Here is a 25,208-nt window from a genome sequence, read left to right as displayed (position 1 = left end):
GGAAGCTGAGTGAAGCTCTGGTGTGGTCTTCTCTGGATTCAGGTGGGACCGGGAGGTAGCTGGCTGGGGGCGGGGCGGGGTGGATTTGGAGGAAGTAAGAAGGGATCCTGTCCTGAGCAGATGCTACTGAACCCAGGCTGAAGTATGGTCAGCTTGTGGGGTGAGGCACCATGGCAGAGACCACGGTGACTAGAGGAGGCAACGGGGTCAGGCAGGGAGGGCATCGAGGGCCTGGGTGGGGAATGTCAGCCTGGCTTAGGTCACAGAATCAACATAGCTTCCCAGGGGTCCCTGCAGAACCTGTGGTCATCCCAGGCTTCTCCATCCTTATGTTCACTACCACCCCAAGTTGGGCGAGCCTGCCAAGGCTGGCAGGCACCAGCGCCATGCTCTAAGCAATGAGTCACATCCCTTGGCTTCGCTTCTCAAAGTACCTGCTTCCTAAGGACCCTGCTGTATTTCAGGAGCACTCAGCCTTGATTTGACTTTATGACAAGAATAGGTCTAGTTGAGGTGGTATCTTCCTTCCAGACTTGGTGATGGTGCCCTTGTGTGTGTGGGAGGGCCTTTCCCCTCTGGATGGCTTTGGTGTGCAATACCCACTGGGTCCCCAGGTCCTTGGTTGCCCTTACATCTTCCTCTCAATTTTCCTTTTCCCAATATTATTGATGATAGAATCCCCCCCGTCCCATTTTATAATAGAAACAGCCATGGTTTCTCTTAGGAGACTGAAAATCTGTTCTTCTTGTTAAAAATTTGGCTCTGTTTTCTATGGAAAATGGATATGGCTCTATTTACAAACTGCTGTAGGTGACCTTACAAGCTGAGTGGAATGCTGGGCCTAATAGGCTGATTTAGCCAGGCTGAGGGAAGATGTATATCTCATATCCTGTTTCAGTGTTTTCTGATTTTTCTGTCCTTCTGCTGGGAGCCTTCCCTAACTTTCATGTTCATTTGGAAGCTGCTTCCTCCTCTGTGCTTTCTGCATGGTCTCGAGGACCCCAAAAGCTAGGGAGATGGGAGAGTTTGCAATGAAAACTGACTTTATTATGGTCATGATAAAACACCAACAAGCAGCCCTATTTCCAAAAGGGAATAAAACCTAGCAGCTATGCTTGTGATAGGAAAAGTGACAACCTTTTAGCTGATCACCAGGAAGGGAATAGAGGGAGGGCAAGGTCCCGGTGGTGGGAGTGGGAGGGGAGAGAGGATGGCAAAGGCAGGAAGAAGAGAAGAGAGAGAAGGGAAAGGGTGAGAGGAGAGACCATGGGCTGGGAAGAAAAAGAGGAGATGAGAAAAAGGAAGTGGGCCTAACAGAAGTGCCTCTGTCCGCTCAGTAGGTGGGAGGAAGGCTCAGAGCCTTCCGTGTTGCAACAGCATCCCGTCAGTTTTTCTTTGGAATCATCCTGCAAGGAGAAGGGATACACAGGGACATCCTTATTGACTTCTAAATACCACGGAGAAATCACAAAATTAAAAGTCCTCAAGAATGGGTTTGTAGGAATTATGCTTCCCCCACTTCTTTCCCTGTGTAGCACACACAGCGTTTGGGACCTTGGGCATTTCTGCTTGGGGCCTCTGTCTCCCCAGCCTCCTCCCCAGCCACTTGGGGCACCAGCCTCTTCCCCAGCCACTTGGGGAGTCAGCATCAAATCAGTGCTGGTTTCTTTCTCCATCTTTCATTTTCCAGAAGGAAGGTCCACAATAGTCTCCAGCGCTCTTGTGTTCAATACCAGGCTAGTCACCCTGAGGAAAGGAAAATAGAGTCAAGGGTCAACCTAAGCCTTGGAGCTTATGGCATTGTTAGAAAGGAGACCGTGGGTGATGCTCGCAGCCCGTGTCCACTCTGTGATGTCGGAGGAAGGTCTCGCCTGACCCTGCAGGGGGTGCTCGCGTCCAGGCTAGTGGCTGAAAGTCAGCAGGGGTAGCAGCTACCGAGTTTGTCTTCAGTGCAGTTCTAATGAGATCACTTGTCTTGACAAAACCAGTATGGTGGTCTCAACACTCCCCCTCACCCCCATGACTGGACAGTGAGGAATCTGCAAGGACGAATGGATGCACCAACATGAGACCCTTAGCTTTTGAGAAGGAAGCCTCGGGCCCCTCCTTCAACATTCAGATTGGTCAGTACAGCCACAGTGGTTTTCCTGGTTCAAATTAAATTAAGAAATCAGGAACGCCAGGAGTCCTAGGGTTTTCTTTTTTTTTTTAAATGACATTGGAGGAGGTCAGAAATGGAGTGACATCCTGCCGAAGTGTTTATTTATTTATTTTTGATTTATTTATGGCTGTGTTGGGTCTTCGTTTCTGTGTGAGGGCTTTCTCTAGTTGTGGCAAGCGGGGGCCACTCTTCATCGCGGTGCGCGGGCCTCTCACTATCGCGGCCTCTCTTGTTGCGGAGCACAGGCTCCAGACGCGCAGGCTCAGTAGTTGTGGCGCACGGGCCCAGCTGCTCCGCGGCACGTGGGATCTTCCCAGACCAGGGCTCGAACCCGTGTTCCCTGCGTTGCCAGGCAGATTCTCAACCACTGCACCACCAGGGAAGCCCCAGGGTTTTCTTTTGATGAAGATTTCTCGGAACCTAAAGAACAGGAACCATGAGGTCCTGTTGTTTTCACCTTAAACAGGCACAGAGTTGATGATGGAATCCTGGGTCAGAGAAACCTTGTCATTCTATTTTCCTAATTCTTCATTTTCCTTCCATGAAAGGCAACAAGATGTGAGTCTGCCAGAGGGCCATTATGCAATATTTGCAGATATTTGAGTCTTATAGACAGAGGAGAAAATGTTACATTTGCAGCCAAATAATTCCTTTTTAAAAGAAAGAAAAAGTGTTTTCAATAACATGTTTCATTCTATTTACAAAAATCCATCTTTAAACTTCCCAGTCAGAGGTAAGAAGCAGATGCTCACCCCATGGCTTTCCACACAGTATGGATTTTTTTTCTTTTAGTGTATCTGCAAGTCTCATTAATTGGGGTAAGGTGATTCAGCTTGTACAGCATACATAGCCTTTCGTCACCCTCACACAGAGAGTCTGCCTCTCTGTATCCGTATGGATCCCCTTCTGGCCATGGGGGAGGCCCCAGGGGTTGTCCACCTCCTTGTGGGTTTCATGACCTCCTGGTGTCATCATGATATCCACCCATTCTGTGTTGCTGTTTCTGCGTTTTTCTGTCTGCTCCACTGAAGCTCATTCTTCCAGCTGCGCCCGAGGTTGCTGGTCACAGATCTCCAGACTTTCTTTGTACTCTGTGGGGATGGCCCTGCGTCCCAACTCCCATGTAGCTTAGTTGCTAAACCTGAGACTAGGGGACCTCTGGCCACAGCCCCCTTTCACACACACACACTCTCTTACACACCTTAGAGAGCCATGCTTCCTCTTCTCCCTACCCCCCAAACACACACACACATACACACACACACACACACACACCCCACACACACTGGGAACACTGCTCAAAGTTTCGTTAGGATAGTAGAATGATGAGAAGTAATGTGCAGTGTGTAGGATGGAGGTGGGTGGGTTGGGGAGAAATTGACAGGGATGGGAAGCTGGGGGGCTTAGCACAGTATCAAATCTCTGAGGTGGTGAGGCCTGGCTAAGAATTACAACAGAAACGGAACGATGAAAATTTGGAGACATTTTGAGGAATAGCTTCCTAGGATTGGGTTTCTGCATGTAGAAAAACAAAATCAAGAATCAAAGCTAGGGTCATAGTTTTGAATCTGGGCAGCTAGAAATACATCATTGCCTCTGGCAGGAGTAGAAAAGTTGGATATTGGGGTTCATTCGCAGGAAAGCTTTGACATACTGGTTGTGAGATGAAGGCAGTGTCTCTCAGGAGAGCTAAGCAGGTGTGTCCAGGGTGCTAGGTGCTCCAGGAAGTGCTGGCTGGTTGTGGAGGAGAGGACCTTCCGTGAGCCCTTTGGTCGTGGTCATTGGCATGTTACTGCCGGTGTGTCCACTGAGATGATCTACATGTGGGTGAGATCTGAGGCGCTTTTTAATTTTTTTTTTTGGTTAAACTTTTTATTTTGAATAAAATAATTGATAATTGTAGATTCACATATAATTGTTAGAAATAATACATAGAGATCCTGTGTAATCTCCACCCAGTTTTCTCCAAAGGCCACATCATGCAATACTGTACTACAATATCGCAAACCAGGAGATTGAGATTTTGGTACAGTCAAGAGACAGAATATATCCATCACCAGCAGGAGCCCTAATATCACTTCCCTCCTATTCCCACCCCCACCTAAATCCCTGGCAACCATTAATCTGTTCTTCATTTCTACACTTTTGTGATTTCAAGAGTGTTATATAAATGGTAGTGTACACAGCATGTAACCTTTTGGAGCTGGCTTTTTTTCACTCAGCAGAATTATCTGAAGATTCACTGAAGTGCTTTTTGAGTTACATAATATAAAATAGAATCCTAGCCTTGAAGAGATGGCAAAGTCTTGTTCAAGGTGTTCCTGACATTCACCAGCCACATTCCTGATACTCTGGCAGAGAGAGTGCCATTTCCCCCCAACAGCCATTGCTAGACACTGGAATTGAGGGAAAGCCTTCCTTATTGGGAACCACCTCGGCCTCTCTGTAACTAACCAAATGCTGTGCACTGCTTTCTTGAACAGCACACACTCACTTCCCCATGGATGCTCTTTGAGTATTTAAAGGCAGTTATCATGCCACCCTGTCCAAACTAAACTCGATGGTTTCCACAGATAGTCTTTGGGCATGTAGTTTGCAATTCCTCATCATATGGGTTACTAATTTTTCTGTCTATCTAGTACAAAGAATAGTAACATGGTAGGCTCCTGGGATACAATGTCACCCTTCCACAAATCCTACCTCTGATTTCAGCAGCAGCCCTGGGTGCTGGCCCAAATCAAACTTGTAATTCAGTATACCTCCCAGATTTTTTTTGTTTTTGTTTTTTTTCCCCACTCATCCACATTTGCCAGTTTCTTCCATTCTGCATCTCTGTGATTGTTTTACACCTAAGTGCAGAACTTTGCATTTTTTCGCATTGATTTCAGGCCAGAGTTCCAGCCTCAATATACTTTTGAACTTTGCTTTGCCCATTCATCACGTTAACTCTTAATCTTAGTTTTATTTAACGTAAATTGAATAAGCAGAGTTTCTGTGTCATTGACCAAAATGTCGACAGAGGCAAGGAATGTGTAAGCCAGTGCTGCCTGCAGGTCAGCACTGATCAGTTAGGGCATTGGGGCCATTTTAGTGCAATTAGTGGGAAGGCACCTAACTCTATGATCATCCAGCCTCGTTTTTTCATTGAGTTCACAAGGTAGGCTGCATCTGGTGGTAAGGGTGGAGCTTTAGGGTCAGACAACCTGTGTGATCCTTTGCATAGATTATTTTTTTTTCTATAAAATGAAGATAATAATCTATAAAATGAGGATAATAATAATGAAGAATATGTAAAACACTGAGGATTGTACCTGCACCTAAGCACTCAGCGTTGTAAGCTAAAAACTCTTTTTCCACTTGTCCACCACCTCCTGTTTAAAAAAAAATGATGCACTCAGCTTGCCAGGACCTGTTCACCTGGAAACTGCTGGTCCCGGGTGTTTCCCTCTCTTTTCTAAGTGCTCATGATACATTCGTCCAAAATATGTCTTGCATGGGTAAAACTTCTATTCACTCTTTTTGCTTCTGTTTCATTTGGGCAATTTCTACTGACTTATCATCAAGGAAACTGATTCTGTGTTCCGCCGTGTTGAGTCTTCCTGATGAACTTCTGGACACATTCTTCATCTCCTTTAATGCTTTTAATTTCCAGCACTTCCATTTGAGTCTTTCTTATAGTTTCTCTCTGCTGAAATGTATCATCTGCTCATGCAAGTTGTGTACCTTTTCCACTAGTCTTCAACGTATTAATCATTGCGAATTTTATAGTTCCAGTGTTGAGTCAAGTCTAAGTCTGGTTCGGTTGATGGCTTCATTTCTTGACAGCAGGGGTGGGGAGTTGGGGCTTTCCTGATTTTTTGTACATCTTGTAATTTTTGGTTGAAAGCTTGGTATCATGTATAGGACAGTATAGACTGAGGTAGGTAGTATTTGTGCCTATAAATGGGCAAGTCTCTAACACTAGGCTATTAAAGAGGTTGTCAGTCTGCTCTCTAGGGGAGCAGGGTTTGGGTTTTGCTGTTGCTCTGGTATGTTCCTGCACCACCAGTTTTCAAGTTCCTTAAGGTATTATCTTGTGCTTGAGGTGAGGACTGGTTTGCCAAAGGGTTTTTCTCAAAGTTCCTTTTTCACTGTCAGCTTTAGACCTTTTTTATGCATCTGAGCCTCAGAGGGGGTCTCTCTCCATGCTCCTGTCCCTCCGCTAGCGATAAGCACCAGTGACACTTCCTGGACTGGGCTTTCTCCATCATCTTTGTTTTCGACGTTGGTCTTCAGAAGGGTCAATGTGTCTGGGTCTTGGGGGTGGGGCTATCTCAGTGATCCTGTACCTCCCTCGGTAGTAGGGGACCTCTAAAGTTCTGTGCTGAGGATGGTTTCCTGCCCCTGCCCCAGCAGCACAGAGTCTTATTCTTTTCCCTTCTCCTACGCCACCTGTGTGTCAGGGGCAACAAGATTTGCTGTCCTTCCCTGTGGCTTACGGCTTTTGTCTCACAGAGGAGAAGGCTCAGGGCGTAGTTTCCTGCCTGTCCAGGTGGTATGGTGGTTGCTCCCTCCTCCTGTGGGCTGATTGCTGCTGTTCCCGTTATCTGGTTGTGCATCCCCCAGCCTGCACCATGCGGAGACTTTCTTAGGTCTCCACCCCTGCCCTGATCTTCCTCGTGGTGCCGTGGAGGTCATTGGATAGCGGCTGTGAGTGGGTGCTGAATCCCTTTGTGTCTGTAGTTCCCAGGGGTACCCCATACTCTCATGATAGTCTATCCTTGGCCATTTGCTAAAACTATGATCTGAGTTTGACTTGCTGCTCGGTATGGTGGCTCCATCTTCCTTCTCTGCTCTACTTAGATGGGCCATTGCTGTGTCCCGCCTTTTCTTGGTGGAAGGAAAACTGTCCCTTTTTAGATTTCATGCTATGTGGTTGCCCTGAAATCCCATCTCTCTAGTGGATTCAAGAGAATTTGATTTTAATGATTATTTGGCCTTTTTTCTTGTTAGGTTTGGAGCAACACTCTTTGTAGCTTTCTGAGTAGAAGCCAGAGGTTCAATTTTGTATATTTAAAAACACGATAAATAAAATAGCATGAGATCTACTCAGGCAATGAATTCTATCAGATTTTTATGTTTAATCTTTCCAAATTACTTGAATTAATGTGTATTTTATTAATAGAAATTTGGATTAAAACTAATTTCATGATGCAGTTAATGATAACAGATTGAAGAAAAAACAGCTAAAGTTTATTGGTGTAATATGAAATCTTGATATTAAAAAATAACCTTTTAAAACTTTTACTGATTTTTTTATGATTGTAAGAGTAATATATTCTCTTTGTATAAAACTTTAGAAATACAAAAAATAAACTAAAAATCACCTGAAATGCTACTGTATAGATATAAAGATTGTTAACTTTGTATGTTTCTTTGTACTTTTTTTCTTTGAAATGTTCTAACGTAGTTAACTCTAAATATATTATAAGCATTTTCCTGTATTATTATGGCATTTCAAAAACATAACATTTAATGCCTATGTAATATTTAATCATACAAGTGTACTATAATTTATTTGATTTTTCTCATATTGTAAAATCAAATTGTTTCTAATTATGTACTATAGAGCTTCTTTGTTTCTTCATGAAGACATATTTAGTGAATGAGGTTATGTTTCAATTTTTTCCATGTTTATCAATACTTCATTAGGTAAGATTTTTTAAATTCCACAAGTTGTAATGGCAGGTTCAAGTAATATTTGTGTCAGAGATATTATGGGTGCAAAGAGCCAGCCTCTTCTTTATAGCTATTGCTCTTTTGCTGGTTATTTGGCTCCGTACACCTAGAAAACTAATTCTCACTGATTTGATCTCTTGGATGCCCCCATATGCGGATAATCTCAGTGGAAGGAAAAAAAAAGGAAGTTTTACTAGTCATTGTTTGGGAAGAGGGAGAGGCCAGAGGTTCAAGCCAGACCTTAAACGAGCCAGCAGGTTGAGGGGACCCCATGGTCCGGGATGGGTCTCCAGCCACAAAGCTGGAACAGCAGTTTCTTCAATCCACTCTGAGATGATCTAGTTCAGGGAGCTGATATGTGGAAGGAACCACAACTCTCCAGAGGCTTATCGATAAACCAGAACAGCAGCTTACTATTTTACTGGGAATAGCCCTACCAGCTCAGGTCTGCCTCTGCCAGCACCGCCAACCCGCATCCCTGCAGCCTCTCTCCACCTACCAGTACTCACCTGCCCACCCTTCTCCAGCCATCCAAGGAGATGTGAGCTGACTGCCGAACTCTTGCCAATAGCACATTCACCATTCCTGAGGCTTGCTTGTTGTCCACTGTCATGTTTCCAGAGCTGGCTATTTATATAAGAAAGTTCTTTAACTTTGGTTATTCCTTGGAGAAGGATATGTGTCACATTTCCCCAAGGCTTATGTTTTTGCACCAGAGGGAAAGATGGGGTTCCCTGTAGTATAGTAGAAAGAATCAGATAGGCCTGGTTTTTCTTTGATTTCCTCCAGAAATTAGCTACGTGACAAGTCACATAGCCTCCTAGACCAGGAGATTTTGCATCTGAAGATGGAGATATCACTCATGGGAAAAGTCCCCACCCTGGTTGATTCCCCCCTTCATTTTGCAGATACTCTCAAGGTGTTCCTTCAGGCAGTATTTCAGTGCGGGGTTTTCGGTAGTGCTTAGTTAACAACAGTGGGTTTATGTTACCTGTTATCAACTAACTCTTCATAGTTACATTGAGTATCCTAAGGGAAAGTTAGCACAGTGGATGTTTTCTGGTCTTGTCCACTTTTAGTCATTATTCTTTAAAGAAACCTCCAGCTAAATCCCAGAATTTTATCTCAATAGAACATGTTCATTTGTAGCATTATTTACCATCTTGACATTTATTTGAATTATTTTTGAATAGTCTTCTGTATTTTACATTCTGTAAGATTTCCTACCACTGACTAGTAAAAACTTAAGGGGTTACCAGCCTCACACTTGGTTACTCCGTTAATCACCAAGTTGGTTCCCTTTCTGCAAATTGCACTGGGTCATAAACAGGTCGGCCAACAGGGTTTGAGGCAGGTGACTTCCTGTCCTGGCAGATGTGCCAACCTTAGTGTGTTCACCCCTCCCCCACAGAAACCTGAAAGCTACAGCTCAGAATTCTGGACTCAGGGAATATATTTGGGCCCATACTTTATTTCTGATAAGATCCACCTCATTTTGCAGACAACATCACAGAAGGGGAAAGATTTGGAGTCCAAGGTATCTGTTTGATAACCAGTTACAAAAGCTTTCGGGCCCATTCTGAGCTTTTCGCTTAGGAATTCTGAGCTTAAGTATATGTTTAAGAGAAGTTCTTAAAGATAAGTATCTTAAGTCACTTGAATTTTTTGTTGTTGTTAAAATATTTAGTATATTCTTAGTTCTGGTAAGCTTGTAAACAATGTGGCAAAGCTTTGTGGATCCAGTTAACCTTACAATTTCTAATTCAGTTTTAATAACCAGCATCCCCTTCTATAACATATTTATTCTTTTTTAGTGGAAAATGAAACAAATAGAATGAAGCATGTCTTTCTAACCCCCTTTGTAATTTAAATCCTGAGATTTGGAAATTATTTTCTTTTTATGGTTGCTGAATTTTAGAAGAGGAGTAGGAATTTGGAGATTTTGGGGAATACTTTTATTTCTACCTAATAAGCAGCATATTTGACCTGCTAAGTGTAGTTGTTGGTTTTCTCTAAGTACAATAAAACATGAAGGGAGTTCCGGTTTGCTTTTAAGTGCAGAATTATTGAGAAGCTGCCTTTTATTCCTTTTCCATACATCTGGTGGTTACATTTTTTTTTTTTTAAAGATGTATTTATTTATTGATTGATTGATTCCTATGTTGGGTCTTCGTTTCTGTGCTAGGGCTTTCTCTAGTTGCGGCAAGCGGGGGCCACTCTTCATCACAGTGCGCGGGCCTCTCACCATCGCGGCCTCTCTTGTTGCGGAGCACAGGCTCCAGACGCGCAGGCTCAGTAATTGTGGCTCACGGGCCCAGTCGCTCCACGGCACGTGGGATCCTCCCAGACCAGGGCTCGAACCCATGTCCCCCGCATTAGCAGGCAGACTGTCAACCACTGCGCCACCAGGGAAGCCCTGGTGGTTACATTTTATCCAAAACCTAGACTCCCGGGTTCTGTACAGGCTGACTCCACGCCCTCCCTGTGGGTTGACCCGGAAAATTAAAAAAAAACCAAAGCCAAAAATCAGCCAAGTACTGTGCGGACACCATCCTCCTTCTCTCAGTCCCTGCCTCCCTGACACGGAGGTGACGCTGGAGTCCCGAGTTGTTCATGCAGTTGTTCATGGAAGCTCGGTCCCTGACTGAGGCTTGACCTGACAAGTGCTGCATCCCTGGGTCATCAGGCATCCTTGTTCCTCTGAAGCCTCATGGCCCCTATTTTACGCTGTGTAGGAGCAGAGAGTGAGAATGACAGCTGCAGCCAAGAGGAAGGCTCATACGTGTGAGAAGCACAGCTCAGTGCTGGCTGCATGTGCTTGTCCTTGTGCAAAGGGGTTGTCTCAGATTCCTGTTATATACTGTGATTTAGCTGCATGTTTTAAAGCAATATAAAGCATAATTTATTATAATGGACAGCGCTAAAATAGACTACAGTACTAGTTTTTCCTAGAATGTAATTATAGTTGACCTTTAAATTACACAGAGGTTAGGGACACAGACCCTCCCAGGAGTCAAAAATCCATATATGAATTACAGTCAGCTCTCCGTATTTGTGGTTCCTCTGTATCCTCGGTTCTGTAGCCATTGTTCTGCACCTGTGGATTCAACCAGCCGCGGATCATGTAATACTGTAGTACTTACTTTTGAAAAAAATCTGCATATAAGTGGACCTGTGCAGTTCAAAGGGTTATTCAAGGGTTGACTGTATATAAAAAGTAGGTAATGTGTAGCCCAAAGGCTGAATCTTGACCCCCAGTGTGTTTCCTCGAACCCTAAAAAAGAGGGCTTATTTGTGTTAGCAGGAACCCACAGGTTGTCACACGGCTCTTCTGCCCCATGGAAGCCCCGAAGGGCGGCTGGATCAGCCCTGAGCCTGTCCAACTGTCTCTTCTCCCCACTGCAAGGGCCCTGCTCTGGGAAGCGCTCCCTGTTCTCAGCAGCCTGGCTCCGAGGGCCCCTAACACGGTAACGCTCTCAGTTGTGTGGTATGGAGGTGTCCTGAGTCCTCTCTCCGCAGCAGGAGGACCATCTCCTTAAAGGCAGGGCTACAGCTTCCTGACTCCCTCAGGGAACTTCGCTGGGTGCTGGGCATCTGGAAGGCACTCAAGACATTGAAAGAAGAAGCAGAGCCTCTTGGGATTTGGAGGGACTTTAAATGGGCTCAGCCAGCTCACCCCCATCTGGGTTCTGACTTCCTTCTGCAATAGCCTTAGCAAGGGCCACTCAGAACCTCTGGATGTGGGGAACCTACTACCCCAGCATCTGGTTGGTCTTAGAGCCACTGCTTCTGAGGCTGACTCCGTGTTGCCATGTTTAACTGTTTTGTGACCAGTTGCTTTGTCTTCCCAAGCGATTGATGCTCCACAAGAATGAGAATCTATTCTTACTGATTTTCCCTCAGTGCTAGATGGATAGGCCGGTGTGTGAGCCTGTGAGTCATTGCAGTGAAACCCCTCATTAGAACATGAAGGAGCGCCAGGCAGAGATGAAAATGTCATGGGGGTGTCACTGCCCTTTGAGAAGCCTTCAGTGTCTGAGCCACGCAGTAGATTGTGTGCTGGCATCCGAGCCGCTTGCTCCCGCCCCCTCATTTGCGGTCCTTGCTTCTGCTGCCACAGTGGGCCTGCCTCTCCTTACCCATCACTGGCCTCTGGTTTGCCTCTTCTCAGCAGGTCGGGAAGCTCAGTGGCCACTCCTGTTAGCATGTGTCTTAGGGGAAGTGCTGTGGCACCAGGTGTGGATTATTAAGAGCTTTGAGATGAACAGCGTGTTTGGACTTGGAGGAGTGGCTGTGTGGCCTCCATTGTGGCTATTCCAAGGTTTTGGAGGGTTTTGATAGCTTTCCAGGTTCTGGAGGGCATCAAATTAAGTGAATTCTGGAAAAATAAGGGTTTGATGTAGAAATCTTTTGAAGTCAGGTACTTTTATTACTTTCAAGTCTGTGCAGTAATGTTAGTGAGGTATTTATCAGGAGGAGTCCTGCCGGATGTATTTTGATGGTTAGTTGGGACATGCTTGCAATTAGTACCATTCATTTCCATAAAATTAATGTGCTAATGCTCTTTCTCTAAAGTAGTTTAACTATCTAATATGTTTGTGATTAATTTCACATAGTAAGTCTTCCAAACATAAATAAACGTCCACTTAGACTCAGTAGAAGCCAAATTCGTAGAAACCTAAAATCATGAATCAGAAGAGTTTAGGGATTTTTAAAAAGTAAAATAACAGTGCCAAAAGATCTCTAAACAGAGCTTTCATTGCAAAGGAGAAGATGACATGAATAGGCATGTTGAGACTAATAGAGAAAGAAGGCTCCCTGAGAAAACAGTCAGTGGTTTCTTACTTAGAGAGCCTCATATGGGAGAGTGGGTCCCTGGGACCATGCCGGCCAAGGCCCCGTGACCACAGAGATGCCCAGAAGGGGGTCCTGCTGAGACCAGCTGATGGGGGAGGGGGCTGGGCAGCAACCAGCTTCTTTCCCACGAAGGCACTGAGGAGGCTGAAACCACATAATAATAGTGCACCCACTGAGGAGGGCGCCAAGCCTGGGCTTGCTGGGTTGTTTTATTTACTTGAAGAAATTTTTTTCAGCTCTCAACGTACAAAGATAGCACAGTTCATCATGCCATGCCTTCCCCTCCTGCCCCCAACCTTGTAGTTGCTGAGGAAAATACTCTGGAATTTAGTCTGTTCTCAGTCAGGGAGAGCAGAGAATGTGGGATTCAGGTTAGGAAGGTGAAAACGTTCTGAAGAGTTCAGAGCCCTCCCAAGAACTCAGGTCCCACTGCAATAAGGATGTCGCTGTGAGGACAGAAGCCCAGTAGGCTGGTTGTCCTCCGTGAAGTTGTCGGGGCGTGGAGTGGGGGGTACGAGGCTGGCTACACAAACATTAGCGGCTGGGTGTGCAGAGCAAACCGCGGTGAGAAGGGCGAGCCGGCCTGCCCTTCGTGTGCAATACCGACCCAGTAGTTCCTCGGGGCAGACGCTGTCTCCTGTGTGTCAAATAAAATAGCATCTCCGCCACCAGGTAGCTTCTGCTCTAGTCGGGGGCAACAGACGAATATCAGGTGACCAAACTTGTACGTAGCGATTTCAGGTCACGATAAAGGATGTGAAGAAAATAGAACAGGGTGATGTGAGCGACCAGGGGGCTCCTTTAGATGAAGTAGTCAGGAAGGCACTTCCCATGACGGGAAATTTCTCAGACCTGGAGGATAAGGAAAGGCCAGTCCTGTGGTGACTGGTTGGGAATAGCCAATGAGAAGACTGAGTCATGCACAAGCTTCAGTATGTGAAAAGCTCATGGTCATATGACTAAAGAAAGGTGGCTAGTGGAAGCTCCCTGGGCAGAGGGAGAGTGACAGGAGATGAGGTCAGGGAGCTTGGCAGAGACATAAAGCCCACAGGGGAGGATTCCACCCTGAATGTGACGCAGAGCGAGTAGAGGGTTGAGAGTACCCGGGTCACTCTGGCTGCAGTCTGGAGAATGGACTTCATGGCGACAAGCCCAGAAGTACTTCGGAGGCTCTCATGGTGGACAGGGAGATGGAGATGTGGATGGAGTCAGGCAAGGACAGCCGCTGACAGCCCTGGACGACGGCGTCATGGTAGGATTGGGTGGGAGAAGGGCAGGGTGACTCCCGCTTGCACTCAGTGGATGGCGGGGCCTCGTCCTGAGGTGGGGACTGTGGAAGGAACATGCTGGCAGTGGTTGGTGGGATGGAATGAGCATGAGTGCAAATCAGGAGTTCTCTTTGGGCCATATTGAATTTGAGGGCCGGTCAGCATTCGAGTGGCGATGTCAGGGGCCAGGCCTGGAGAGCACTGAGTCAGAGATGGGACTTAAAACTAAGAGCCTGGATCAACTCGCCTAGAGAGAGTGCACGGCAGGGAGCAGGGGGAGTCGTGAGCTCTGAGGCCTTCCCACACCTGGAGGTTGAGCTCTTCAGAAAGAGCCAGCAAAAGAGTAGCCATCCAGGTAGGAGACTGCGGTCGGCCATGGCGAGAGGAAATTGTTTCTGGAGGGAGCTGTTGATTGTGTCACGTGCTGCTGAGGGCTGAGCCAAAATGAGCACAGAAGAGTAACCAGTGACCAACACGGAGGTCATCGGCAACCTTGACAAGAGTAATTTAATCTGCGCGGTGGAGATCGAAATGCTGTCAGGTTGGATTGACGAGTCCATGGGAAGTGAGGAAGGGGAGCCAGGGAGGGTGGCAACTCTTTTGAAATGTTTTCCTATAAAGGGGAGCTGGGAACCACGGCACTGGCTGGAGAGAGATGTGGAATCAAGGAAAAGCCAGCTGGCTCACTAGGGAAGTATGACAGGAGAAGGGGCAAGGGGTAGAGGGAGGTGCATGTATTTGGAGAAATGACTGGGGGTGGGTGGTGGTTTTCCGCTGTTTCCTGCGGCGTGTGCAGGGCTCCAGTTCTCCCCTAATGCGTACACATGCCTCTAATAATTCGACGTGAGCTGATGCCTGCGGGGGCACTCGGCGTTTCTCCGCTGCAGAGTGAGTGGAGAGCCTGCAGCCGATTCAGGCCAGGGGGGTGGGGCGAGGGGACATGGGCTGATTGGCTGGTCCTTACCTGATCCGTTCATCCAGCGAGCAAACATGGCTGAGCCCATTCTGTGCCAGGTGTAGTTCCAGGCCCTTCAGACATGATGCAGATCGGCCCCTGTCCCCTAGAAAGCGCTTTCTGCTGGTGGGGGGCGGGGCACTGCCCAGCCACCTGCTGGGGGTGGGAGGAGCAGCCCCGAGGCAGATTTGCTGTTTCTTAGAAGCAAGATTTGAACCCATTTCCAGGAGGAAGTTGGTGTGTGAGTTCCTTGAGAAGGAGGTTGTGGAAGGAAGTGGGGTGCAGGAAAGGAGACTGTGGGTGAAGGTAGCAGCTGCAGCACCTGCGGGAACGGGCAGGGAGCTGAACTGGAACCCCTGGGCTGCCACAGTCCCCCAGCTGCTGAGCTGAGTTAGGGATCTGCGGCAGCATCAATTGGGAGGTTGAAGAATTTCTCTGGGTGAGTGACCCTCGGCCCGCGCGCGTGAAGGGGGGCCCCTGGGCTACGTGTGGCTCCTCGTGAGTGCAGTGCTCTGGGCCCAGGACTGTGGGGCGAGGCCCCAGGCAGCCCTCTCTGCAGGTTTAAGGACCAGGACTTGGTTCAGGTGACCTATTGTGACCCTGGACAAGTCATTTAACCTGCCGTGCCTGCTTCCTCACCAGAAAAATGAGAATCGATTGTTCTACTTCAGAATGATCTAGTCTGGATAAAATGAAATAACCAACCCAGCAGCTGTTACCTCATTTGTTGAGACACCATTGGTGTGAGCTCTGGGGCCAAAGACCTTGCGTTCAAATTCTGGTTCTATTTCTGGCTGTGCAATCTTGGGCAGGGGACTCTGTGCCTCAGTTTGCTGACCTGTGCAATGGAGACAATACTAACGCCTGCCTTCTGAGGCGTCCAGTGAAGGAATCTGTGTAATTGCTGAGAAGAGGGGCTGGGTGCCAGCTGCTGTTAGGACGAAGCTTTCAGACATCCCCGCCGTGTCTGCAGCTACACGATGGTTGTATCTTTTCTCTGCAGTTCCGCCTGGTGGTGAAGACAGCCCTGAAGCTGCTGCTGGTCTTTGTGGAGTACTCGGAGTCCAACGCACCTCTTCTGATTCAGGCCGTCTCTGCTGTGGACACAAAAAGGGGTGAGTGGTCCCTGCCTACTATGTCATCGAAGTACAAGTGCCTAATGTTAAGAAGGCTTCCACTTTTTACATGTTCAAAACAGAATTAAGAATGGACAGAATTCCCTTTGTGTGGACTTCCCACCGCAGGAAACATATATTTTAGGATAGTTAAGTGTACAAAGATTAGGTTAGGGAGGGAACGGTGAAAGGAAAGCACTCCTGGGCTAACCCAGGACAGGTCAGACCCCAGCTTATCTTTATGCTCTGTCTTCAGCCTCCACGACTGAACACACAGAACCAGTTCCTTATCCTCTTTTCCCATCCTGCTGGGATCACTCTCACTCCTTCCTCTCTTCCCCTCACACCTGCTTTGTTGGCTCTGACCCCTAGATGTTCCCTGAATGTTCTCCCTTCCCTGGCATGCCCACCCTCCCTTCTGCTATTGGAGGATTCTTCTGAAGCACAAATTTGGCCACATCGTTTTCCGTCTAAAGCCCGCCAGTGGCTTCCCGGTGCCCACAGGATTAGGACCTGACCCTTCGCCATCTAGCCCCTACCCACCCATCACCCCCGCCTCCTACCCGGCCTGCACCACACCCTCCCTATCTTGGATCAGACGGGCATATGCTCTCAAAGCCCTCACGCGTCCCTATTCTCTGCTGTGCTGTTGTCACTGCCCGTCTCCCATGAGTGTGTGCCCTGCTCAAGGGCAGGGTGTCTGTCTCTTCTTGGTGTCCCAGCACCTGGCTGGCCCACAGCAGGCAGGCCTGCTGTACACACTTGATGACGAACGAGCTTTGGATTTGGTTTACTGTAAAGCAGGCTGTGGCTCCTATAATACTGTGAAGCCTGAAGCTAAAATGGGGTTTTTTGTTTTGTTTTGTTCTTTTAAAAATATTTTAGTTTTGCTCCTCAGTAGGACATTTTTATTAACATTATCATCCCCACAAAGACTCTAATAAGAAGAAAAACGTGATAACGTTAACTTTTTTCTTTTTATAACAGTAACACTCTGTAGAAAATTTGGAAAAAACAATGTAAAAGAGACCGTAAAAAATCACCTCTAATCTCGCCAGAGAGAATTGTTGTTAACATATTGATGTATGGTTTTGTGTATGTGTGTGTGTGTGTCTCTGCATGTGCACACACATGTTTATGAACAAGTCAGCTGAGGGACAACTGTCAAAAAGGAATGAGAGGCCTAAATAGCCCTCTTTGATTCAAACCACTTGTGTCTCTGACTTAGCGTTGCTCAGAGACCCACATCCAGGGCTGAATCCAAAGATGAAAGAAAGCAGCTTACTAGTTACTTTGAAAGTTTGAATATAAGTTAATGAAAGCCATCCAGGACCATAAGCTGGGCTCCTGCACTTTCCCCACAAACACGCAGGCAGACCTCAGTCCCCAGCACGGTGGATTGCAGGCTGGAGGGGACTCCAGGCCCGTGTGTAGGTGTATCACAGAGGCAGTCCCTAGTGTGTGGTCGGGGGCTGTGAGTCTGGAAAGTGGATCCCAGACAGGGGCGGGTTTCTTTCTGCCACAGCCTGTTGCCATCTGAAGCACGAGCATGAAGACCCTCATGGCCTCAAGAGCAGATCAGTGGGACTCCCTGAGAATCCTAATGAGGGCTCTCAATGGCTCAGAAGCCAGGCCGGGCTTTCCCAGGGCCAGTCAATGAGGCCTAAGGCCAAAGGTGGGTATTTGGGGAGAGAGTGAGGCCAATCCTTTCATCTGTCCTTGGAAGATTCATACTCCATCCTCCAACCCTGGGGGTTGCTTTAGGACAATTAGCGGACTCTTCATTTTCCTGTCCTAAATTTCAGGTAACCCATGGGCCCTTGTCATGGGAGCCATGTTAGAAGGGACAACCTTCTTGTGACCTTGAGGTTCTCCTTTGGCTTCATTGGGTTGGGAGCTCATAGTTTCCTTCGTCGGATGGCACATTTCATGGAGGGCATGTTGTGGAGGTAGAGGAGTGATCCCGAGGGCACTCCACCCCCAGGACTCTACCTGCAGACCCAGTCAGAGGCTCTCAGCTATACTCTCTCCCCCAAGACAAAACAATGGCCATCTTCTCCCAATTTGTAAAAATATAAAATCAAAACGGCCAAGGGGTTGTTTTTTCGACGTCATGATTTTTGCCTATAAAATTTCTTAAGCTTCTGGCAAGTGCTGTCATCTGTCTGCTACTGAGCACTAGTGGCTGAGAACAGAAAGGAACCACACTGATGGAAAAACTCAGCCATAGCTTATCACGTGTGGTTCATTCCCATGTTTCTCTATGACATGTGTGGTCTTGGCCATGATTTTACAACATATACATATAACATCATCCTCTTTTACTGCTAGTAAAATTGTTCCTGAACCCTGTGCTGGAATTGGACATCTGAATATGTCATGCTCTTCTGCTGGGAGCAGCCTGACTCGCAGGTGTGTTTCCACCTGGCAAGGTTAGAAGCTGCTCTCGCTCTCCAGTCCCCTCTCAGCTGGACCAGCAAGTAGACAGACGTGCCAGAGGTGACTGAGGGCCAGCCGAGTACATCCATTTCCACACAAGTTTATAAATAAGCCATAAATTTGACTCCTCAAGGTGGCTTTAGACTCATTTTGGGGGGGATAGGGTGGAGAATGGGCATGTTATAGACTTTTTTAGTAGAAAGGAATTCATTTGGATGATGAAAACTGTTAAATTTAAAGAATCAGCAAAGAAAATCAACAAATGAGCTAAAAGGCCTCAAAAATTACTGCCACCTACAGCAAATGAAGTTGTCTGAGAACAAATTCCTCTGGTTGCTTTATAAACATCCCACATCCCACACGTGGGTTAACCAGAAGTGTTCATTTGTGAGCATGGATGGACAATTTGCTGTCAGGCCAAGAGTGGGCCCATTAGGGAGCAGCAATAAAAGCTGAGAGATCTAGGTGTTTCATAGAGACTAATAAATATGCATGAATTAATGAAAATTAAACGGGCCCTACTTGATCCCGGCTATTGCCACTTTGGTTCAGGGGCTAGAATGAAATGGTGGATTGGAGTTAGTCTCTAGGGCATGGCTCAGTGTCACACCTGTCTGCGCATACTGCAGGGGCAGACTTTTTTTTTTAAGATTTATTATTTATTTATTGATTGATTTTTGGCTGCATGGGGTCTTGGTTGTGGCATGCGGGATCTTCGTTGAGGCACGTGGGATCTTTCATTGCGGCACGCGGGCTTCTCTCTAATGGTGGCGTGCAGGTTTTTTTCTCTCTCTAGTTATGACGCTCAGGCTCCAGAGCGTGTGGGCTCTGTAGCTGTAGTGCACGGGTTCCAGAGCGTGTGGGCTCTGTAGTTTGCGGCACACGGTCTCTCTAGTTGAGGCGCGCAAGCTCAGTAGTTGTGGCGTGCGGGCTTAGTTGCCCTGCGACATGTGGGATCTTAGTTCCCTGCCCAGAGATCTAACCTGCGTCCCCTGCATTGGAAGGCGGATTCTTTACCACTGGACCAGCAGGGAAGTCCCAGGGGCAACTGTTTTGCGTGCATCTTCAAGTCAGTTTCTCTTCCTAGTGGATGGGGCCAGGCAGGAAGAGAGAAAGGCAGTAAGCACTCGTGGAAGCCCACGGGAGGGCCTTGCTTTGTCATTTTGCTATCATCTGAGACTTCCTTTCCTGGGGACCTTCGCTGTGGTGATCAACAGGAAACTGGTCGAGAACCCTCTGCTCCCCTGGGCGGGGTGTCCCTCCCTCTGACTGTATGAGTTTGCCTCTCAGACACAGGGGGCAGCACTTATTTTGTTCCCTACAGACTGGGTAACTTATTTTGAAATTTCAGTCATAAATCTTGAGTCCTGCTAATTTGGTTCAGCACTGCTTTTGAAGAAGTTCCATTTTTCATTTGAATGTGAGGTGATGAGATATGACATAATTTCTAAACATGTGTCTAACACATGATTAACAGGGGAAAAAGAATCCAGCCATCTTTTCAAGCGATCCCGTCTCTGACTTCTGCTCAAGGATACATTGCTCTGTGAAGAATGCACAGAGCATGGTGGAGGTTAGAGTGGACAGAACTCAAGCTCTGTTTCCATTGCTGCTTAGAGCAGAAGTATACCTGTTAAGGGTTCATTGGTCACGCTCAAAGGCTTGGAACATGCTGCTGGGACCTTGTATTTGAGTGTTAGACCAACTTGTGTACAAGGCATCGTGCAAAATAGCTTACTATTTTCTTTTGGGTTCAATACAGAGACTCGGGGGGAGAGTAAGAGGGAGAAGTACTGAGCGGTTTATTCTGTGCTTATTTACTCTGGGTTGAGGGAGGGGTGCTATGGTTTGGTGGGAGGAGGAGCCTGGCCTGGGAGCCTGTGTGGAAGGCCTGTGGGTCCGTGTGGGTGTCCTCCACCCACCACTGCAGTGGCAGCTACTGCTGTTCGAGTGCCTGCCATGCAACAGACACTGTTCTAAGCGTTCTTCATATACAACTCATTTGTTTGACAGATATTTAAGTGCCAACCATGTGCTTGCAAACATCAGAGAAAAACCAGGCTTTCATGGAACCTATACTCACTCCAGTGTTCGGGGTGGAGGAAGGGGAGGTGGAGTTGGAGGGAGACGGATGATAATGTTGAAGGAAATGACTGTCTCCTGATGTTCTCCATCAGTGCTCATGAGAATCGACAAAGTGCTCTACCTCCATGACACCTCACAGTGAGCCTCTAGGGTGGATCCGATCCCTCCAGGTTAGACGCGTCTCTCTGGCCTCTGTTCATTCCACTACTTTGGGGCTCGGTTTCGTTCTCTGTTATGTGAAGGGGGAAGATCGTGTGGCTTATGATTCTAACACAGGACCATCCCCTACCTACACGTACACACACGTAAACCCCAAATGGAGCAACAAAGGTGATGGTGGTGGGGGTGAACTGGACCATTTAGTTCTGACAGGTGGCAGCTCCTGGGACAGTTACGACTGCTGGTGCTTGACACAGGCCAGCTGGAGCCCTGCCAGGGCTATTTGTGTTGAACTAGAAGGTTTCTTCCCCTTCCCCTTCCCCTTCATTCTTCTAAAAATTTTCTATTTTCTGGTCCCCAGACAGTCAAAGGACAATAAACATTTATCCCAACAGTGTATGAATGCATGCAAATTTCCAGTCTTGAAATCCTTAAATGGTAAAAAGGGAATCAGATATTACAGCTGAAAAACACGGTTTTTAATTAAGCCAGTGTTTGAGTGTTTTCATTATAATGGATAAACTGGTGCACAGATATGTGTGTCTGCATGGGAAAGAGAGAGAGAGAGAGAGAGGAAGAGAGGAGATAGTCCATGAACATCCCTCTCTCTGGGATGCCTGCGGTTGCTCCTTGGCCTTTCCTTCCCCAGGCCCTGTTTGACATGTGTGGCTCCAAAGTAAGGAACCAGGAAGCAGTTCTGGGCCCCCGAGCCCCACTAAGAATCCTTCGCATTGATGCTGTCTCTCTTGCATAGGCTTTTCTTTACGCATACGTGGGGAACCCAGTAGAACTCGTGTTTTCGTGTTTTGTACTGAGGTTGGGTGTGAGTGTGAATGACGAAGTTGTCCTTGTTATGAACATGAGCAAAGGCACCTGGAATGCTTGACCTATACTTGGACAGTGAGACCCATGACCTACTGACCACACTGATTGTCTTGAGGGCAGAAACAGTTACTTTGCTGGGCTTTGAAGAACAGGTGTAGACTTCAAAATAGTTTGATGATAAAGATCAGTAAGAAGATAATTTTCAACAGTTAGCAGGCAAAGGATCATGCTTTTGTGTTCACAGTAACAAAGGGTCATAGAAGCTTAGTCCATAGGTTCATAGTTTGGACCAACTGGGCAGCTAGTCCAGAGGAAAAGGCTTTTGGTTCCCTTGCTGGGAGCACCAACACACCTGTACGTCAAACTACATCTGTGTCTTTCACATTGTATAGTAGGTGCCTATTCCTTTTTAAATTCTCCTGTCTTCTTTTCTTACTGTGTGCATTTAACCCTCTGGCTCTTTTAAAACTGCCCCAGTTTAACCCACCCATGCCCTCTCAGGGGTCTCCAGTCTCACTAGTCAGACATTTTATTGAGCACCTACTGTGTGCTGGGCACTCTGCCAAGGGCACAGAGATAAGACAGGACACATCACTGCCCTTGGGGAGCTTTTGTTCTCAAGGCCAGGAAATCAGCTCTGACATAACCCATCCATGAATCAGCATTTGGAACCCACTGGTTTTAGGTTATTTCAGACTTTACTTTTTCAGCAAAAATAAGCCATATGCCTTTGAGATCTTTATAGAGAAAGCAGGAAAGAGCTGCACGTTCCACACCGCCACGCCAAGGGCAAGGCAATACGTCACTGCAGATGTTTATCTCCAGCGTAGGAAATCACATCAGGGTGTTGTGTACCCTTTGTGGCCTTGGCCTTGGCTTGGCGATCCTGAATGTGGAGGGTTTCCCTGCCCTCCCTGGAGCCACGGGACAGCCTCCAGGAGCCTCCCCCCGGAGCCCCACTGAGGAGTCACCTCTTGCACCAAACCTTCCTCAACCATCGCACTGCAAGAGACAGACCTCCCTCGTTGAGTGACAGGCTTGGCTAAGCGCTTTGCCTTCTAAGTGCTTTTACCCTGTGCTGAGGTGTGTTCCTGTACTTATGCCTAACTGTTCCATTTGATTATAAGCCTCTTGATGACAGACTCCCAGAGACCCAGTTCCTTGGTACCTGGTTGATGCTTAAATAGTTATTTGTGCCTTGATTGAATAGAGATAATATACTTCTGTTCTTGAAATGTTTGCTAGATGGACGTTTCACAGTTATTGTTTGAAGTCCATTGCTAGAGTGACTGTAAAGCCCTCCTGCATCCCCTTTCCTTGCAGGAGATGGACATACAGAGAGTACTTACAAAGAATTTCCACACTTAGAGAGTAAAATGCATGGTCTAAAAAAGCTGCATATGAATGGATTTTTAAAAAATCACCTATTTAATATAAAGGGAACTTTTCAAACAAACTGATAGGCATCCTGACACTGAAGAGTATACATTTTCAAGTAGACAAGGATGACATGGTATATTGTCACCTAATTGGAAACATATTCAAGTGCATCCTAAGAATTGTGTCATGCTTTGAAATTTGGTGACTGAAAGGCACTGCCATCATTGGGTGATAAATCCCTGGGTAAACTGTGATGTGAATTGGACAAGGAGTGTTGAATTGCTCTTTCTAATGATTTTTTGCTTTATTCCTAGGAGTCAAACCTTGGTCAAATATCATGGAAATCCTGGAGGAAAAGGATGGGGTCGACACGGAGTTGCTGGTTTATGCAATGACTTTAGTGAACAAGGTCGGTTGATGTTTGTTATGGGTTGAACTGTGTCCCCCCACCCCAAAAGATGTTGAAGTCCTAACCCCTGGTACCTGTGAATGTGATCTTATTTGGAAATAGGATCTTTGCAGATGTAATCAGGTTAAGATGAGGTCATTAGGGTGGGCTCTAATCCAATAGGACTGGTGTCCTTATAAGAAGAGGAAGAGAGATACACATAGAGGGAAGACAAGGTAGACACGCATACATGAGGAAGACAGCCAGCGAAAGCAGGGGCAGAGATTGGAGTGATACATCTATAAGCTGAGGACCGCCAACGGATGCTAAGGATTGTCAGCAGCCAATCCCGGATGAAGCAAGGAAGGATCCTACCCTAGAGCCATCGGAGAGAGCACGGCCCTGCCGACACCTTGATATCAGACTTCTAGTCTCTTCACCTGGGAGAGAATAAATTTCTGGGTTTTTTTCTTCTTCAGAAAACCAGTTTTTTATTTTTAAAGCTCTGCCATGTTTCTAGTGGGTGCCGAGGGTCACCTGCCACACTCACACCAGGTGGTCCATGTAGCCAGCAAACAGTCTGGCCATCAGCAGACCAGGCCAGAGAGGTCCACTGGGGTGGTTCTGCCTTGCTGCTGGTCCTGATAACTTCTTGCTTCAATTCATCTACAGTAATTTTGCCCAGCAAGTCCCAGATCTTGATGCTGAGCCAGTGGCAGCACAGAGCCAGAAGCATCTGGGACTGAAGCACAGGGCGTTGATGAGGCTCCCACCATCTAGCGTGTGAAGGTGCTTGCCTTCGTTGAGGTCCCACAACTTGGCCTGGCCATCCTTGCCTCCAGAAGCACAGAGGGATCCATCTGGAGAGATGGTCACAGTGTTCAGGCAGCCTGTGTAGCAAATGTGATTGGTCTTCAGCTTACAGTTTACCAAGTTCCATACCTAATTTCTGTTGTTTTAAGCCTCTCAGTTTGTGGTACTTTGTTATGGCAGCCCTAGGGAACTAGTACATGTGAAAATCTAAAATTTGCCTTCTGAAGAAGAACCACATCGTGTGCACCCCCATGGCGGGAACACACTTCAGCATGCCTCTTTGCAAGAGAAAACCCTTTACACCCACACGTGGCATGTGTGCAATGTGTGCTGGTGCTCATACCTGTGAAGGCCTGAGAGTCTGCATGCTTTCTGTGCTTTGGTTCTTTCCAATAAAACCGGAAAGAGGGTAGCGAGAATTTTATGGCTACTCATCCTATCAAGATGTCCCCTTGAAAACATTTTTCCTTAAGAATATAGATGAGCAAGTTTTACTCTAAGGAAATCATTCACAATCAGACAGAAAAGCAAGCACTCTGTTCCACGGCTTATTGACTTCTGACTGCTGTGGGCGAGGTATGGATTCCTGAGGGCGGGTCCCGTCCTCCTCCTGTGATGGTGACCTCACCCTTGTGCTCCCTTTCCTCCCATTACGTCCTCCCTGGTCACCAGCTTGTGTCCATCCTGAGAGGTGCTCTGACAGTGGGTCCCATGCTGACCTGGGACAGCCCACTCTTAGGACTGGAGCTCCTTCATCCCGGTGCTCGGGCCCCTTCCTCATTAATAATTGAGGGAGGGTGGGGTTGTTTCTCTTCCCTGGACCCCAGACGCCACATCTGCTACCCCAAGATCCTCCCTTTTTGTGCCCCAGGCTGCCAGGTGCAAGCCTAAGGACCAACTGCAGTGATCATTAGTTCTTCAGAAAGGACCCAGAATCTCTTCCTGAAATGTAACTGGAGAATCATTTCCCCTGATGACTGAGGACAAATTAGTAGAAAGCAACATAATTATGAAAAGTAATTCTACTAGATATTAAAATGTTGTG

General features: G+C 47.0%; 1 protein-coding gene across 12 annotated transcripts in view; it reads left to right on the top strand.

The window, feature by feature from the left end:
* Nucleotides 1-25,208, top strand: part of FHOD3 (formin homology 2 domain containing 3) — a 491,067-nt gene that overhangs the window by 281,273 nt on the left and 184,586 nt on the right. For all 12 annotated transcript variants that reach the window (XM_082354165.1, XM_082354171.1, XM_082354169.1 and 9 more), the window contains 2 exons: nucleotides 15,963-16,074; nucleotides 23,277-23,371. In XM_082354165.1, the coding sequence (XP_082210291.1) occupies nucleotides 15,963-16,074; nucleotides 23,277-23,371 (207 nt within the window). The remainder of the gene's footprint in view (nucleotides 1-15,962; nucleotides 16,075-23,276; nucleotides 23,372-25,208) is intronic.

This window comes from Balaenoptera borealis (assembly GCF_965194805.1).
Source record: "Balaenoptera borealis genome assembly, chromosome: 14".
NCBI classification, from domain to species: Eukaryota; Metazoa; Chordata; class Mammalia; order Artiodactyla; family Balaenopteridae; genus Balaenoptera; species Balaenoptera borealis.
The sequence above is the reverse complement of the archived record's forward strand: the minus strand, read 5'-3'. Positions and strand labels throughout refer to the sequence as shown.